The sequence below is a fragment of the Thunnus albacares genome, chromosome 3 (assembly GCF_914725855.1).
Source record: "Thunnus albacares chromosome 3, fThuAlb1.1, whole genome shotgun sequence".
NCBI lineage: Eukaryota > Metazoa > Chordata > Actinopteri > Scombriformes > Scombridae > Thunnus > Thunnus albacares.
The window spans coordinates 9,261,498-9,280,619 of record NC_058108.1 but is presented as its reverse complement, the minus strand read 5'-3'; the positions used below and the strand labels follow the sequence as shown (position 1 = coordinate 9,280,619).

The 19,122-nt window shown below is 42.7% G+C and overlaps 2 protein-coding genes across 7 annotated transcripts in view; one reads left to right on the top strand and one right to left on the bottom strand.

Annotated features, from left to right (window-relative positions):
- The window catches only part of bmerb1 (bMERB domain containing 1), a 14,010-nt gene extending 11,739 nt beyond the window's left edge, over positions 1-2,271 (top strand). For both annotated transcript variants that reach the window (XM_044346236.1, XM_044346237.1), the window contains exon 6: positions 19-2,271. In XM_044346236.1, coding sequence (XP_044202171.1) covers positions 19-137 — 119 coding nt within the window. In that variant the 3' untranslated portion in view covers positions 138-2,271. The remainder of the gene's footprint in view (positions 1-18) is intronic.
- Positions 2,144-19,122, bottom strand: LOC122979058 (meiosis regulator and mRNA stability factor 1). 5 transcript variants are annotated; one of them, XM_044346226.1, is made up of 27 exons: positions 19,018-19,122; positions 18,189-18,399; positions 16,307-17,200; positions 15,976-16,138; positions 15,453-15,667; positions 15,085-15,202; positions 14,822-14,991; positions 13,970-14,500; positions 12,566-12,720; positions 11,884-12,045; positions 11,532-11,718; positions 11,172-11,350; positions 10,929-11,009; positions 10,573-10,812; positions 10,111-10,230; positions 9,829-10,007; positions 9,473-9,693; positions 9,191-9,333; positions 8,837-8,970; positions 8,277-8,479; positions 7,781-8,008; positions 7,177-7,413; positions 6,780-7,031; positions 6,053-6,113; positions 5,818-5,922; positions 5,381-5,557; positions 2,144-5,124 (listed from the first exon to the last, which is right to left on the bottom strand). In XM_044346226.1, the coding sequence occupies exons 2-27, from the start codon at positions 18,342-18,344 to the stop codon at positions 4,985-4,987; spliced, it is 5,451 nt and encodes a 1,816-aa protein (XP_044202161.1). In that variant the 5' UTR covers positions 18,345-18,399; positions 19,018-19,122; the 3' UTR covers positions 2,144-4,984. The 5 variants fall into 5 exon arrangements, with proteins under 5 accessions (XP_044202161.1, XP_044202162.1, XP_044202163.1 ...); XM_044346227.1 differs by having other exon boundaries at positions 11,532-11,661; XM_044346228.1 differs by having other exon boundaries at positions 13,970-14,101.

Genomic DNA, 19,122 nt, shown 5'->3' with positions numbered 1-19,122 from the left:
TTTTTTTTACATGATTAGATCCTCCAAAGCCCAAGAGACAAGTTCCGGAGCCACCTCCCAACAAACCATCCATCACCAAGTCAGGAGTGGCCATCATTAAGGACTGCTGTGGAGCCACCCAGTGTGCCGTCATGTAACTGACAGAGACGTGTGCCCACACACTCATTATCATCACATCACATGCCCTTCATCACTTCCTGTGAATCAGAGAACCCTGTTTAGCCTCCCAACCCAAACCAGTTCAGGAGTCAGGTTTGTAAATACAGTTTCAGTGACAAGGTTTCAGCCACAGGCCTGGAAACTGATCCCTAATCAATACTGCAGGAGCTTTTGAAAACAAGCAGAACACTGCTTGTTTTCACAGAGAAACATGGACATTGCGAATTAAAAAAATCAAATAAATGTGTTAAAAAAGACAAATATTGCAACATTCCTTCTCAAGGTGGCAACATGGTCTATGATCATGTATCAGAAGTAAAGCACAATGTCCACAAAGTAAACTTCATAAATCCTGGGGTTCTCTGTTCAACAGGAAAAAAAACAAACAAACATCTGTTACCATCACATCATGTTTGACAACGGGTATTTATTCCTCCATTTCAGACCTTTAACACCGACCAGTGCACCTCTTTCACTTTCAGGAGACCTGCAAGTCAGCATTTTTATTGTTGTTTCTCTCAGCAGGGATGAACACGCGTGGTTCAAACAAACAACATGGCTGCCGAACAATGAAAACTGGCCCCACACTGGTGTAACTGAAGAAGAAAATATGCTTTGTACTGGAGCTGAGTGATATTTTTGACTCTGTGCTTTGGCTTGAACAGCGGTGTACTTCTCTTATCTTTGATTCTACAGTATCTGCTGTTCTGGACATGAAATACAGAGTCAAACAATGTCTGACTAAGTTGACACAGATATGTGACTAAAACACCACTGCAAACACTGATTCAAAGTTGGGTCATATTAATTTGTTTGCTTTAAAAAAAAAAAAGGTCTGGCAAACATTATGTCTGGCTTCTTAAAATAATATAAGACAATGAACAGAGCTCCAAAGAGGCCAAATCATCTGTATCCAAACTGCAGGTGCACCTGTATCATCAAAAATAAATCAACAACTCCTTTCTGTTCCATAAAAATGCACAAACTGCATAGACGAACCTGTAGGAATGTGATGAACATAGTATACAGTGCTGTGCAAAAAGACAAATATTCAGTGGGATGTTTTGATGAGTTCTTTTTCTCAGGTAGTGGACACTGAAAAGTTCCCCGTTTGTTTTCAGATCAAGCAAGCGAAGCGTGATCATTTTGAAATGCTGAGACTCAGATTTCAAAGTAATTCACACTTTACACCATACTTATGTTTTTTCAAAACCATCCTGTAAAAAAATATGCATCATGTCTTTGTAGTTTTGGTGGTTAAAAAGGCAGAATCCTCCTAATTTAGTTATTAGGAGGTAATTGCACTCTATAGGATCAAGCTAACTGACCTACATGACTCATCTTTGTAGCAGTGTTTCCACTAGTGATTTAGTTAACTTTCATTATTTAGGTTAACCCCTGTATATATCAACACTTTACTCATCATGGGGTGCTTTTTTTCCTCCTTTTTTAAAAATGGTCTACTCTGCTTGCTCATTCCCCCGAAGTCACCACATCACCGGCCATACTAACGTCATCTGACATCAGCTACCGGGAATAATTGACTGTGGTAGTACAGTATGACATCATGTATAGTTATTCTGGATATTGCTGACAACACCTTGCATCCTCTGATTTTAGTCTTGCGTTTTTATGAGAAACACCAGGAAAAGAATGCAAATCTCTTGTAAATGCCTCCAATAGACGATGTATGTTTGATTGTATTTAGGACTTTAGTGACTCCTGTCAAGCAACGCGTTGCTATTTGTCACTTTTACCTTCCTTCTGATAACTTAGCGTTCTGTAGTAGTAGTGAATTTATGAAGGTCCTAATGTTGACTATTGAACAAATATGCAGAAAATAAGCTGAAACTACCTGTACATATATGTTTAAATAAAGAGCATCTTTCAGGAACAGGCTGGCTGATTTTGTCTGATATGATCAATCAACCCCCCCCCCCCCCCCCCCAAAAAAAAACAAACAAACATTGAGGCAAGGCAGAAATGATGCTTGTGAAATTTATTAACAGAAATCTTTTTTTGGTCCCTTCAACAATGTTAGACTGTTACAGCAACTTCTGGTACAGTGAGGTTTTAAAACGCAGGGGGAGGACACAGTGACACAGTTGTCGGGCAGCTTAACAAAAACTGATCACAAGGCAAGACGTTTTAAAGACACTGTAGTCCTGACTAAAAGATTGATAATATTTTCCAACAGTAGATAGAGTGTAGAACAAATAGTGCAAACAAAAACATTGGATAAGGAAGACAAAGTGAGGTACAGTACAAAGAAACACGGGCCAAGAAACAACCGTTTCTCCATCCAAGCCCCGGCCACCAACTAATTTCACATTATGCATTTCATGAACCTAAACTATGCAGAAGTGCATATTTCGACTGGTACAGTAGCTTCTCACTGATGTAACCAAAACAAAGAGAAAGCTAAACGGGGAAGTTAAATTTATTTATCCGAGTTAGATGTCACTGTGATACTGTAGAGGGAGAGCTGGGGATTCTTCAAATAGACAAAAAGTAATGCCGAGTAAGTTAAATTTAGACATTTTGTGACTGATCCTAAATGAACTATTCTGACCTGCTTATTTCTTGATCCAATAGGTTTCCAGAACGTCAGTAAAATATTGCAGGAGAGACCTGAGCTGCAACAGCCATAATTAAAAACATTTTGATTGGTATTTTGGTGAATGGTCAAAGTCGGCAGGTGGAATCTCTCAGCTTTAAAGGTTTCAGTCAAAATCAAGTCCGACACAGAAAACTCATGTAACAACACTGCTAACACTGACTAAACAGGTAAACACTGAAACTGCACAGAAACTGATGGAAATGGGCTCTTTACCCATTCTTCAAACCTTTTCTCTGAACACAAACAACAGCAACCCTTTGACTTCCGTGGTGCTAAACTTGACGGGCAGTTGACGTCATTTGATGGCAACTCAGCAGCCAGCAGTCTTGTAGACACTCTCGACTGAGGAAAACGGACAAAGCCAACACGCATCAGCAAGTAAAAACTCTTTAACATGAGACGTGAGGGGCGGGGAGGTACGATAGCGATTCCTTTGGTGCCGTGGCAAATACAAGCCATTGTAAAAGCCACGCAGATCCCAGAGAGCCGCAGAGGGTCCTCTATGTGGACGTCAGTCTACTCAGGAGGCTTCCCAAGCCCCCGTGCTGCTCCGCTAACAGCCTACCGCCTCCCGTCCCCTCTTTTCCCTAAAACCCTCACAACCGTTCACCTTGTCATTAAAAATCAAAAACTAAGGAGGGCTTACTGCTCCCCTCGAACCCATCAACTCAGGCAGTGTGGCCGCTGCCGCAGATGGAGCCTACCAGCAACAAGGTTAACTCAGAAAACCTTGACAACTTTTTGCGGCAACTGCGACAGGGACGCCACCTCTAAGACCCCTAAAACATGGTGGAAATAAAAAGACTGATCTTAAAGAATGTCTTGACATCGTCTGATCCTGTCTGCTCCTCCTGGGCTTACACCATGCATAAAACTCATTTATGCACTCCATGCATATTTCACACCACCTACTCCAGTGTAAACCACACGCAGACAGAATACAGCTAAAAGCACACAAACGTACTGGCTGCTGGCTAAAGACGAACAATGAAAGTATATCTTCAGATCCTGCTGCCTAAGCACACGCCTGGCCGGAGTATTTCAGAGCCCCCCTTCCCTTTCAGGCCTTCATTAGTGGCCACAGAGAGACGAGCCAAAATCTTTGCTATAAATTAAGTCGAAATACTACAAGAATAAAAATTCCTGAGAGCAGTGCTAGTCGCAACGTCAATCAAAACCTTTCAATCTGCACTTTAACTGTTCAAAGACTGTCGGCTTTCAATAAAGAAAGACTATCTGAACAGTTAACACTGGTTTTTCTCTTCTGTCCAATCATTGAATTGCCACCAAATACACCACACTTTTAGGCAAAACTCCTCCACAGACTACTAAATACTCTGCATAACACAAAAGAAACTGAAAAGCTGTCCTTAGGCTACTTTACAATGGAGACAAAAGATGAGAATATCATCAAAGACAAGCTACCTCTTAAGAAATCTATAAAGCTTTAGTCTTAGGAGTGAAAGAATGAAACAGCAGCCAGTTTGGCTGACATGTCTGGGGCTTCCTACAAAGCAGAATATCTGATATTTGAAATGAGTTCAAAAATGAATGAATGTAGTAAATGAAATTCTCTCTTTGGGGATACAAGAAGTAAACATGAAGGTTTCTAAATATAACAGATGACAAAGCATCTCTACAAACTGAGAATGTGAGTAACTAAATTTCTTGGATTTAATGTAAATAAAAGTTACTCATCCTTAGCTTTTCTCCCAATGTTAACCAATACTCTACCGTACACAGCGACAATTAACTCATTTTTAGACTCTACACTGATTGTTGTCTGTGAGCCGGAAAGTGTTCTTTGACACAAAGTGGCTGAAGATGCACTTTCATGGAAATATAATTTAACTTCCCTCGAGATGAAATCAAACATATGTCACAGTGGATGAATTTGGCAAATTAGAGAATTGCAGAAAATCTGCAAGAAGTAAATCACAGCTTGGTGAACATCATCAGAGCAACTCACTGATTGTGAAAGAAAACAAACAGAACAAAGATGGCCGATGAGATTAAGAAGAAAGCAGAAGAAGAAAGCTAACAGCCTGTTAGGATGTTGAGGGGACAAAGGTCAATGCTCTTCTGGGGTCATTTCTTTGTAGTGTGTTTAGTGTAGCCGGTCAACTCTTCTACTTAGAGTTACACTATGTGTGAATGGTGTGGCTTTGTGTGCGTGTGACACTGGATGTGTATGTGTTGAGAGGGTCAGAGGTCTGCTGTGAACGAGAAATTGGCAGCTAGCTTGATTCTGCTGCGTGTAGCTCTTCTGCTGGGACTGTCTGTGGACAAGGGGGGTGGTGGAGGCTTGGCGACTGCGACGGCTGCCGCCTCAGGTTCATCACTCTCTGAAAACACACAAGTACAGACTGAGCTTACACCTTGTGAAAGACAAGAAAGGTGCAAACAGAAGTGTGATGTGCTCATTAAAATGTATTTTTGTTCTTTCTTGCTTTGACTGTGACATGATTTCTTAAGCAAAAAGACTCTAATCCCTTAACAGGGGTAAGGGTGCAACAAAACAATGTATTATTAACAGATATCTTCCAGTTTCAAATGCAACACCTGCCAAAGGCCTTTAAATTATGGAAGATAATAACTGACCTGTAGGTGGTTGTGGTGGTGGAGTTTTCTCCTCGAAGTGAATCAGGTCTGCCTGCTGGAGGAGGACAGGGTCTGGGTGCAGCTGAGGTGACGGTAGGCAGGATGGCACAGGACCACACAGCAAGTCCATCGGGGATGTCAGACACAGCAGCTCCGACTCTGCTGCTACATCGCCACCTGGTAGGTAGAAGAGAGAACATGAATTATTTTTTGTCCTTTTAGTAAAACATAAAATGAGAAGTAGTTGAGATAAATACATGTATCAGATCTCTGTGGATGATCATTTTAACATGAACTTCCCCCTTCTTTAAAAAAAAAAAAAAAAAAAAAAAAAAAAAAAAAAAAAAAAAAAAATCTGGATTGTTTTCTCATTTCACTGTTGAATTTTTCTTTCCAGTATTTTTATATACACTGAAAATAAATCTGTCATGTGTTACCTGGACTATGGGCTCCAGAGTCTGCGTTGCTTATCGGGCTGTCTCTTGGGCTCTCTGTGTTTTCTCCTGGCTGGGGGCTGTTAGGGACTGAGGAGCTTACCCTTGCTAAAAACAAACACACACGCACACACACACGTCAGCCTTAGGTCATAATTTCCAGTCTGTGTGTAAATCAAAGGCGTGTCATGACTAAACAAATCAAACATCCTGTGAGAAAGATGCCCATCAGCTTTACCTTTCATATCGTTCTTCAAAACAATAATCCTCTTGTGACCATGCCCTTTGATCCAGACCACCTGATGACATGCCACAAAATAAAAATAAAAAAACAAACTACGAGATTTAATGATGCAGTATGATGTAAATAAAAGCTGTGGGGGTGTCCAGGAGCTAATCAAACAAATGAAAAAAGATTTAAGCACTACTAATACATAAGCAGATCTCACACTTATACCCCCCACTGCAATCTCAGAACCCATTGGCTATTTGTCTGACAACAATTTTGCCTCTGGGGGCAACAGCAAATATTTTGGGGCTTCCGGTGTAGCCAGCGTATATCCAGATAATCGAGCCAAGACTACTTCTTCCAATTAGCAACTTGAGACGATCCAGACATTTCGGCTAATCTCTATAAACAGATATGTGCATATGACTGCAGATACATTTTTTTGAAAAAGTTAATAAAATGCTAAATTGTCGTCAGGTGACAGCTGATGGATTCCGAGATTGATTTTCAGCCGATGTGTTTTGCCTCTTGCTTTCCACACGGACTGTTTACCTGCATCTAACCAAAGCCGGCTCAAACATGATTGGTCAATACTACTCAGACAACAAGCGGACTACAAATGGAAACCAGAGGGCTTCCGGTACCAAAATCTTGTCCCATTGCCTACCTAACCTCAGTGTAATCAAAGTTCTAGAGGTACTACTGTAATAATATATTTATTGAAATAAATCTCCACCTGTGGAATGGCGCTGAGCAGCTCATCAGTGCTGGTGTATCCATAGGAACGCGGTTCGATGCTGCAGCCTGTGAATTTCTTATAAGCTCCCTGGAACTCCGTCAAGAAGATCTGGTTGTAATGGTAGGTGTGGAGCAGCGCGCGTACGTTACGTGCAAACAGGTAAAGCCTGGTCAGCCTCACCCAGTCCTCACCACGACCGCCGGCAGTGTTCTCACATGTAGCACTTTCATCGGGTTCTTCATGGTACAACTGTGAAAGTAGAAAAATCCAACCGTCAGTTCTGAGTATGTGTGGGAGGAGACTTTAAGTATAAAATAAGAATGGAGACACAATGTGACTGTACTTCTGGAAAACGTAGAAAGCCTGCATTAAGATGATTAACTCTTCCACTCACCTCCACAAGGTAAGGCAGGCTCTTGAGCAACTCGCTGAGGGAGAGGAAGCCATATTCACAAGGGTTGAGTGGGGCTCCGTGGACAGCCAGGTAATGCTGACTCAGCTCCTCCACCTTAAGACCCCTAGTGACCTGCTCCTCTTGGGACATGAGTAGTGCAAGTAGCTGTGAGGTCAGCGAACGCAGAGACTTCCTGTTGATCAATAGCACTTCCCGACCTTCTGAGCCATCCACCACCTTGAAATGGAAAGAAAGAGGCAGCTTTTATGTTGGTAGTTAGTCAGACTTGCCGAAGGAGCAATAGTGTAAAGCGAAGCACTGAACAGACTCTTGTGACAACAAAACAGACATGAACTCTATGTGAGGGATGCATAACCACAGTGCTAAATTGACTAAACAAGATCAATTTAGGATTACATGTAGTTTGTTTGTGGCAAACTTAACAGGTGACTTCTTACCAATTTATTTCTAAAATGGCAGTGATATTATATTTTTAGAAGTCATTTCCAATGACTTGAAGCTCTACAAATGCTATTAAGAAACAGTAAAAGGGCAATACAAATAAACTGAAAAAAACATTAATCCTGGTGGAGGTGTCCTTTACCTTGACAACATGGCAGAGTTTGGCCAGCAGAGCAGGCAGGGAGCTAGCATCATAGTCCTGCAGGCGGAGACCATAACCAAAGGTCTTGCTGTACTCTGTGAGCAGCTGGTTGACAGGAAGGCTGGAGTTTTTCTGAGCTCGCAGCAGCTTGACCAGCTGAGCTGCCAGAGCCTTGATACGCTCCACTTCTGTCAGAGTCAGCACTTTCTCCTCTCCACACTCCAACACCTGACGAAAGCAGGGCAACACGGAAGATGTCAAATGTGGGTACAGGAAGACGGAACTGAAAATGCATCTATACTTTTCTTTGCACAGAGAACCAGATGTCAAAATCTTTACATAAAAATATTAAGTTGGAGAAAAGTTGGATTTAATTACCCAGGTCTAACCAAGGCATAACAAAGGAGAATTCAGCTATTAGCGATTCAGTTTGAATTAGTGAGTCAGTTAAAAGAGACAAACAGAAAATTCATGACACACACTGCGTCCTACTCACCATTAGTACTTCAGGGATTGCCTCGAAGAGCTCGATGAGCTTGGTGAAGCCATAGTAGCTGAGCTTGCACTGACGACCAAAGTGGTGGTGGTAGGTGGGGATGAATTTACTAAAGGGCATTCGGCAGTGAGGCTGGTGACGGAGTAGGTCCACCACCTCCTTGCCAAACTGCTTGGTGCGCTCCATTTCCTCCACAGTGCGCTCTGTGGGCAAATAAGAGGGAATTCACTGAAATCTAATGGATGAAACATTAAAACTATCTGTGCAATTCTTCATGCTGTATTCAGGGGTTTTCAATTTTCAACTTGTTTAATCAAATGTTATAATCACACAAATGTTTGCTTCAGACAAAGGAAATACCACCATTCCTATCAATTACAATAACATTTTATTAATCAGTTTACTCATTACATACAACTTGACCATGAAGAAAACAGCTCGCTGCAACATCAGCAATCAGACCATCCAGCTACAGCAGTTACAGAAGGTTGTTGCTCAACTAAGACATTTACAATTCACTTTCACTTCCAAATGAGTGTTTAAATAACCAGTAAACAGACCTCTCTTGGGAACAGAGATGACAGTGTCTGTGTCCTGATGTGTGATGGTGATGGTAGTATCAGGGATCTCAGTCAGCAGGTCCATTAGGTCACATACGCCATAGTCAATTACCTTCCAGTCTCTGGAGAAGCACCTAATGCACAAATTGTAAAATAGATTATTTTCAATACAACACTGATACAATCTAATCTTTGATGTCTTCCAAATATTAATACGGGTCTTTGTTGGATCACATATGTGGCTCAAGCAGCAAAGCCTCAGGCGTTTAAAAAAATAAATAAATAAAAAAATCCATGCAAAACACAAAGGTGATGTGACAACATAATTTGCATCTCAATGCAATGTTGACTGACCAATGGTATGCTTGCATGAAGTCCCTGATAGCAACTTGTTTGCTGGCTTGAAATTTGAGCAGTTTAAGCAGGTCTTGAGTGAAGCGCTTCACTTGAGCACGGTGGGTCAGGGTCAGTAGGCGCTTGGTACCCATGCCCAAGATCTGTGGGTAAAGAAAACTAAAATTAAAAACACACAATATGTATGCATAACAGACAAACCAACAAAAGTTTAATAAGGATTGGTCAAGAGGTGAAAAATTATTTTACAATTTAGCACACGTGCAATCTCATTACAAGTACCTGCAGGACATGTGGCACAGCCTCCAGCAGCTCCAGCAGCTTAGTGTAGCCGTAGTCAGAGACGCGGCACTGCTTGGCAAAGTGATGGTGGTATGAAGGTATGAACTTGCTGATAGGCATGATGCAAGATGGCTGACTCTTCAACAGGTCAATAATCTCTCGGCTGAATTGAATGAGCTGCGGGTTGCCGACCGGACTCTTGCATCGCTGAATCCACGGCTCTACAGGTGTTGAGTGGTAATTATAAGCACTATGATATGGTAGGCACGGTATTGTCAGGAAATTCACAGATTTGAGATTAAAAAAGGTTAACAAATTATCTCTAAAGCAACTTTAAGATTGGTGAATTTTCCCACCTGAATTTGGTGCTGGTGGTTTGTTGTGGATCCACTTGATGACTTTGAAGCCATTCTGAGCTGTGACTATTGTGATACTGGGGACACAGGTAATGAGGTGCTCCAGAGGAACACCACGCTCCAACGTCTCATTGCCCACCTTCAGTGGGCTGAATTTGGCTTCATAACAGTCCGGAAAACTAAAATAACAAACAAACACTTCATTATTGACTTTATCATGTGAGGAAAACATGCTCTGTTTGACCCAAAATGTTAAATATAAATTAAAGAATCGTTTGTCACCTGAGTAGTGGAAGGGTTCCCTCATGCGACTGCAGCAGACTGTGGACCTCAGAGGCTAAGGTGCTCAGAGACATCACAACAAATGGGATTTTATACGAGTCTGGGTCAAAGTCAGCCTCACTATAAAAGAAAGGGTAAGCCATATGGTCAGTCATCTGAAGTTGTACAGCCTAGAGAAAGGCTGATGGTTCAACGCTTTATAGCAGATAAGCAAATCTTGATTTATGAAAGAAAAATACTCCCAAATGCCTGAACAAGAGCAAGTGAGGTAACTGGCAGATCAATCTGAGATGCTGAGAGGAGGTGCCAAGTGGCCAACAAGACAAGCCGTCTATTAAACTGGACTACTGCTGGAGTTTGTCAAGAAGGAGCAAGCAACTCTTTCATTGCATATTTAATTAAATAAGCATTTAATCACAGTATCATGTATACTATGTGCATTTTATGCAAGATTTTAATTACCTGAAGTCCTGCTGTGCATAGTGTTGTCTGCAGACAGGATCATGGTAGTCCAGCTCCTCAAACACCACAGGGCTACCGCTCGCTGAAGAGGAGCCCTCCTGGGATTGGGAAGATCCCAGCGGACTCTGACGGATTTGGCTGCTGGGCAGAAGGCACACAAGCCTGGAGCCTCCCTGTTCCCGAACTGCCACTACGTCTGGTAGCCTGTACAGGTCGCCTATCACAAGCTTACGGGAATATCTGTGGGGGAGAAAAATGCATATCTTATCATTTTGGAATTGTTATACTTCAAGTACAAAATATCTGAGTGAAGTTGCTCAAGTTTGAATGCCATGTGTTAAGACAAAGCTACTTACTTTTTCTCATAGATCTCAGTGAACTTGAACAGAGGAAGGCAATTGGCAGGTGCTTCCTGAAGAATGCTGATAATCTCTGAGCTGTATAATGACAAAGGTTAAATTTACTCCCCAATCCAAAAAAGAAAAGTTAAAGAAAATATGTATTCACATATCTGAAAATTCCACTATCTCAGTGAAAGCAAGCTATGACTGTTATATCTGTCAAGCCTCCAATGCAATCTAATCTAAGTACAACTGTACCTGAGCATGGCAAGGGATTTGCTGCTGCCGCCAGTGATCAGAGACACCTGAATACGCTTGCCTCCAATCTTGTAACGGTGCAGCCCACTTACAGCACTGATGGCTTGCTGTAGAGACAACATCTGGATTGTGGCCTTCAGCTGATAGTCAGTGTGGGGGCTAAGCTCCACAGCTTTCACCTACACAAAACAAGTCATACCACATTGAAGATGGTTTGAGACAGGGGTTAATCCTATTGCAAGCAGAACGTTACATTATTAACTTTGTTCTTTTGGACTGCCAATCCAACAAGAGTATACAGGCTTATTTTATCTATACATCTATACATCAGTGCAGCAATGCCACTGGTGTAGGCCCTACCCGTCCGTATCTGGAGAAAGTGTCATGCAGTGTCTGCTGCAGATCCTTGCGGGACATTCTGTAGTCCAGGTTGGCCACCTGGACTTCTGCCCCCTCTGAGAACGGCTCAGGAGGACCTTCAGGACGAGGGCTACGAGGAGCAGAAAGCAGGGGTGAGGAGCGGCTGGACAGGCAGGGCGACGTACTCCTTTTGTCGGAGAAGGGGGAAGACAACTTTAAAATAATAACCAACATTACATAAAATGAAGGTCTGGAGAATTTATATGTTGCATTAGCAGTGTGCCACCTCTGGAAAAATGAATGCTCTCAGCCAGCTTAGTCAAACATGTGTGAATAAAACCAAATATGTCACCTGGAGGACCAGGAGCCCTGGGACAAGACGAGGGGACTGAAGCTCCTGTGCAGGTTCAACTTGCTAAAGGCTGACGGTGTGCTGATCTGGAACTCCGCTGAACTCCTGTCTCCTTGTTCTAAAGGGGATTCAATTGCACTGCGAGGACTGGAGCCCTCTCTTCTACATGGAGAGATGGGAAAAAAAGAGAAGGACACGTATAAGGGCAACATCATCGAGTGTGCAGGTACTCTAATTCAATTATTTCCTTCATTGTATTGTTGCTGGCCAGTATGGTCATGCTGCTTGTTCATTTAATCCCTTTTATACATTTAGATAACTATTTAAGACTGACAATTTGATGGTGTTCACAGGAATGTTTTGTTTTAGAATGATATAATAAAATAAGTTGGTGCTCGATTTGCTAGAACAGAACTGCCTGCGGGAGAGGAACTGCCCCCACTAGCTGATATTTTTGTTTAATATCAAACTAAAATATTATTTGTAAGATGACCAGTACCCCTATTTTTTTCCAGACTAGAAATGATAATTAGTTTGATATTTAAAATTCCCAAAAATTAAACACTTGCACACCGTAAAATAAAAAAGGTAAGAAAAATAACATGTTGCCAGCTACCAGACTTTTGATTGTGTCATGAAATCAAATTGTTCTCAGTCTAATGTCCCCTCTCCCTGGGTTTACCTCCTTCTGTACATGGATTCTCCAGTGAGGCCAGGCTTGGGCAGCTGCTCCAGGGATCCTGTCTCACCATTACTGTGGGGTGAAGAGGAAGCTGGACGCCCTTTATCCAAGTACTGGAAGCCCATCTTGGGCTTGCCCTCCACACTACCCAGCTCCTGGACCAGACAGAGGCAGCAGATGTTAATAGATATTGACTGGCTGGATGCTGTTGGTGTATGTATGTGCAAAGGTGTAAAGATGGGTTAATTTGTTAGTGCAAATGAAACAAACATGAACTGACGTTCTGAGGTTTAACTAAGGATGTGCATTTAAAATCAACTATTTGATGACAATGGATTTCTTTTGTCCATCTTAGCTCAGTGGAAGGTTCTTACTTGTGAACTTACTGAATTTGTTGACATTGAATGTACTGTGTTATACACAATGTGAGCTGCTCTGATTGAAGAGCATCATGACATAAATGCTGAGAAGCCCAAGGCCAGGCTCAAGCAGCCAAAATGACTGCAACAGCTGCAAAGACAGCTTTACAACTCAGATTTGTGATAGTTACTTGTCATCGTGTTATAATAAACAAATGCTGTACTTCAGACCCATAGCACACAGCTGATTATATAGCAATTAGAGCCTGAACTTTAACTATAAATGTTTTTGATAACGAACCAGGCCCATGATGAATCATTACTTCAGTATAATCATAGTGCTGTTTAATTTGGACTTCCATCTGTATAGAAATCTGTAAGTTACTTTAATATTCTGAATGTTTTAATGCTTTTAATCAATTTTAGTGCTGAAAGAGAATAATATTGGATAAACTTGAAATTTCTCTTTACTATAGAGAAAAGCTTAAAATGCCCATCCCTAGTTCAAGTCTACTGATACAGAAATCTATTTATGGGTAATTCTTCAGTCACCCACTAATGTCTGTTTGGTTAAAATCAAGCAAGAAAAAGCCAAGCCAGAACAGTCCTTCCAGCCACCAGAGGTCAGGTTTTCACATAGTGAAGAATTGCATGGACCAAGTTCAGCGACAAACAAAAAGAGGCATGGAGCAGATATGAACAAAACACAGAAACTGGCCACTCACATGAAGCTGTATATCAGCACTGATATACTGGACAGTTGGAAAAAAGCACAAAAGCTTTGCGCTATTAATGCATTAATATAATGAATGATGAGTCAACATGCAGGGCAATAGGAGATACCCAAAGCACGAACCACTGATACATGCTACATGCTAGCACAGGCAGACAAATGACACTTAGCAAGCAGCTACAAACTGTTAGTCAAGGCGGCAATTAGAAGGACACTGGGGGGGAAAAAGCTATTGTGATTTACAAAGCAGGCCAGGCAAAGATAGAGGGCAATGGAGGTTAAGGGGAAGCAGGCACTGGCGAGTCTGCTGACCTGATGGGGCTTGGCTGGAGCACCACCGGGAGGCCCACTGCACCCCCTCTTGGGGCTGTAGGGCCTTTCAGGCACTGGGCCAGGGGTGTAGCATGGACGGGATGCTCGCCGTGGCCTCCTGGGTGACCTGGGCTTCTCCAGGGGCAGAAAAGAGAAGGAGGATATGGATAGGGGTGGGGCGAACATTGAATCCTGGGTTTGAAAGGGCTGGGGCAGAGTCTGAGGGTGAGGCGCAGGCAAGTGATGGGGCTGAGATTGAAGCTCAGGCTCAGGACTTGCATCGTCTCGGGGCCGTGGGGAGAAGGAGAGGCTGATTCGGCGGCCAAACACATCCTCATTTTCCATTCGCTTGCGGGCACGTGCAGCTGCCTCAGGGCTGCCAAAACGGAGGACTGCTGTGCCCTGAGTCATGCCCAGCACCTTGCCACCACAGTTGTCTGACAGGCGGCGGAGCCTGAGCTTCACAGCGTTCCGCAGGCTCTTGTCACAGTTGACAGGGAGGTTGTGCACATAGAGGAGGTTGAAACTGGGCTGAGGGAGGGGAGGAAGAAACAGCGCGCCTGTCTGGGTTTGTATAATTTACACTTTAAAAAGTTAATGCAGTAGTCCTCCTCCTAGTCGAAAAACAATTTGGAGGATGGCTGTGAGTGGTTTAGATTAGATTTTAGATTATAATGATCCCCAAAAGAAAATTGGGTAAATAAATAATTGTGGAGATGCTCAGACTCACATTCCAGCTGCCCTCCTGGTAAGTCCACACTAAAATGAGATACTATGTATGCCAACATTTACTTACCTTATTAAAAACAAAGTGGATCAAGAAAGTACCAACGAAACATTTATGAAGCCTACCTGTGCTTTGACAAGCATGCGTGGCAGATCAGCTGTGATCTCCTGAAAAGCCACGTGGCGGTGGGCGTGCTGCAGCAGGGCTTGAGATGTATGGTTGCCATGGACCAGGATTACCTGGAAACCATGGCGATGACGCAGGTCGCTCAGTTCACTTGCAAAGTTCACATCGGCTGTCAACAATGGAAAGATAAAAGTGGTTATCACAGAATTATTTATGGTAACAAGGCTTTAATTGATTACTGTGACTCTGAAGTTTAACTCACATGATACTAGAACGACAGTTGCGGGTGCAGTGTGGGTCTCAGCAAAGCGTCGTAAGCTCTGGCGAAGCTTGTCATCTGCAGCATTCTTGGCTGTGGCGTTGATATGTGCAACAGTAACCTGGTGAAGCAAAAGTACATTTACATGTTGCCAGACTTCCCTATTCCCCACTTTGTTAAGGTTTCCTTTTGCTCTACGTATAATATGGAAGTGTACTGTATGAAATAAATAAACATACATACTATACTGCAAATAACTACCTTACATCCCACTCTAAATGAACAAGACCTTCAAGTTTTGCGTTTCTTATCTTAAATGAATACATGCTCACAAACTGACTATTTAACTAACAAATTGTCATTGGTGGTACCTGGCAGTTGTTGAGCTCTTGGATAACAGCTTTACTCTCCTTGCTGATATCACAGACGCAAATGAACTCTGCCTCACGGTGGCCCTGGAAAAAGCGGCTGCGAATACGCTGGACCACAGCTCCAGCAGAGCGTCCACTAGGCACGCTGCAGTTCTCAATGTCCCAGAAGACGCCCACTGGAGGGATGTTCTCTGGACCACCGCTCTCTGGAGAACCTGACACAGTTCCCCAACAATTAAATAAAGTAAATAGTTTTTTTTTTTAAATGAATTAAACAAATCGTTCTGAACATGATCAGTTTTCAAACATTTAAACAGATTTGAATTAATTCAGTTATTTCATTGTGGTTGGAGTGTATGGTATAATTTACTAACTGAATGCTGTAATGCCTTTGCCTTGAGATCCTGGACAGATTTGGATGGAATAACATTTCATAGCTACTTCAGTCGAATAAAGGAAAACAATAATCTGACATAAAGTATCCACATTCAGTATTCATACATGGATTCAAAAGTCCACTAACCATACTTCTGTCCAGTCTTGCCAAGGCTGTTCTTTGGCATGAGCACCAAACTATCAGACGAGGTCCCGCAGCCATTACAAATGGGGATGGGGATAGGAGCAGTTTGGGGAATAGGAACATTGGGCCACACGTTGACTGACTCTGACACCAGACCATTCATGGGCTGCAAACAGGCACAAATGCATAAAACTGTCAGAGAAAATAGATATAAAACTGACAACAGTAATACAAAAACAGTGATTCTGGTCATATAGAATATAATTACCTAAAGTGATGTTCATGGCACATAAATACAAAGAAAGCCACAGTGAATGAGCAGAACTCTACCAACCTTCAACACGCACTCCTGACAGTAGTGTGCCCCCTTCACACAAACCGTGCGTTCTACATTTAGGTGCATAGGATTAGAGCAGAAGTGTGCTGAGGTGGTTGTGGTGGTGATGGTGGTAGTGGTGGGGTCACCGAGTGCTGTGCTTCTCTGGGATCTTCTGGCTGAGGGACTGCAGTCCACACCACAGGTGTAGTAGCCAGAAGAGGCCAGGCAGGAGCCATGCAAGGAAGCAGGGAGAGAGGAAATCGAGGGGAGAGAGGAAGCCAAAGGAGCTAAGGAGGGAGAAAGGCTGGGTTGACTGCATGGAAGAGATACAGCTGGGTAGGTGTGGAGAAGCCCTGAGCAGCAGGGGAGGTAGGGGTGTGATGAAACAGGCTGGGAGGTAGCGACAGAGGAGGGCAGCTGAGGTTTGCAACCAAGACCAAGCAAAGGATCAAGAGCTTCACCTCCACTGCCACAGCTCAAGATATGTTTGTACTGATGAACCGATGAGGCTACAGAGCAAGCCCCAGACCTGCTAATACTGTTGCTGCTGCTGATGGGTGCTTCCACAGAGCCTGGGGCCATGTAGAGTGAGACAACACCAGCAATGTTGCTATTGCTACCAACAACGCCTCCATCGCCTAATAACTCATAGCCTTCTGTGCTGCAAAGGTCACAGTGAGTGCAAACGCTTACTTTGGGGCTAGCCCCCTTTTGTTGCTGCTGTTGTGGTGGCTGTTGTTGGTGGGAGTCTTGTGGAAGCTGAGGAGGAAGCAAGCAGGGAGGAGGCAAAGGGAGAGGGGCCAGAGAGAAGGGCTGGGATGATCGGGAGGAAGTATGGTGCAGAGGAGGAGGAGGAGGAGGGACATCTTTCAATTCCAGCACGGCCTTTCTGCTTTCCATGTAATTGTTCTGGAACACAGAAGACCAGCAGATTATTTTACAATAAGTAAAAAAGTGGTGGATTATAGTTCATCATTATGAAAATGTGTTTGTGTATTATGTTCTTTAACCCCCTGTGTGTGTGTGTGTGTGTGTGTGTGTGTGTGTGTGTGTGTCTGTGTGTGTGTGTGTCTGTGTGTGTGTGTGTGTGTGTGTGTGTGTGTGTGTGTGTGTGTGTGTGGATCTCTGTCTCATTCTTTCTGGTAAACCTGCAGTGGTAGCTCTGTGTATAACAGGCTGCAGGTGAGCCTCTCTGGTTGGCTGTGTAGATTGTTCCAGGAAGCTGACAGGTTACAGCCTAGAAGGTTGAGTTTTAAAGGCTGGCTTCCTCCGGCGCCTGAAGGCTCTCTCTTTCTTTCAACATGTTCTGAACTGCACCTTTGTAAAATATTTAAATAATATCTTGCAAGTATGTATAGCAGCTCTGACGGGTAGCATTTTTTGTTTCTCTTCATCTGTGTTTTCTAAGTTAGGAGTTTTAGATACAAAGAAATTTGTATTTTTGTTTTAAGCAGGGAAATTTAGGATGATTATTTCTGTTCATTTTTTTTGTTTTTTGTTCATTTTAAAATAATTTTGTAGCTCTGATGTAAAATATAAGTTGCTGAGATTCAGAGTTGACTTTTTCACTTCTTTCCTGTTACTTTTAGCTACAGCCGCAATGTTTTCTGATCCCCTTAAAAAATATATTTTCAGTGCTTTGTCACTAGCTGAATTACTTAACTGAATGTTGCAAGAGAGTTTCAATTCATGTTGACATATTTTATAGATGGTACATATGAGATAGCAAAATCTGTAGGCTTGTTGCCCAAAACAAGATCTCTGATGGGCCAGAACCATTGTCCTTTTCATTAAGACTTCAGAACAGAAACCGATTCAACTTCCTCCACTCTCCTGTACATGTCTGTGTACTGCTCATGTGTACAGATATTTGGACTGCAAACAGGTAGATACCTACTTCTTTAAATGTGTGAGGAGGGGCGGCTGTCTCATTGGTGGAGAAGCAGTCTTTGAGTTTCCATAGTAGGGTCGAGGCCTCTGTTTTGGGGTGACTGAGCCAGGGGAAAGGTCTAGAGCTGCATATGGATCTCTCCTTTCCCAGTCCTTCCATCATACAACCCGAAGAGGTATTTCACCATACTTTCATCTCTCTTCTCTCTCATGCTTTCCTATCAGAGGAAACGAAAGTTAAAAGTTTACACCAGCTATGTTTGCGCTTACATCACCTATCAATGACCTCGTATTTCAAGTATTTCATATCACATCAACGTAAGACACAGAAGCCTTAGGGTAAAGTCTTCACTGACTCATCTATCATAGCACAGATGTTTGACTCCACACAGCTTCATAACGACTGTTGAAAATCAATAAAAGGGGGCATGTCTATATAGATAACAAGCTTGACAAGTTTGGACTGCTTTTCTGAAGCTGCCTAACGCAACAGTTATAATTTACCGAAGCGAACCATGTAACTCAACCGACGTCAACTTAGCTACCAGCTAACAAGCGTTAATGCCGTTACTCTGAGTTTATTATCTATTGTTTATGGCGGAACTGGCTCGTTAACTAGCCAGGCTGCTACCTGAACTCAGCTAATTTAACGTTATCGGTTTACCAGGAGCTAACTTAAGTTAGCGTTACATTCAAGCTAACAACAGGCACCGTCAGTTAGCTTGTTTAGCATACACATAGCTTCTTACACATGCTGCCCTTCATTGTCTTTAAGGTTAAATCAATATTATTTGGTAATGGCGAGCAATTTCTGAAACAGTTTGTTATTTAGCTACCTGAGAAGTCTCGTCTCTCACATCTTCCTCAAACGTCTGTTCCCTTCTAACCGTCTCCCTGGAAACCCGCACCTTTTTGTAACCTACATCTGCCAGAAAGCACTC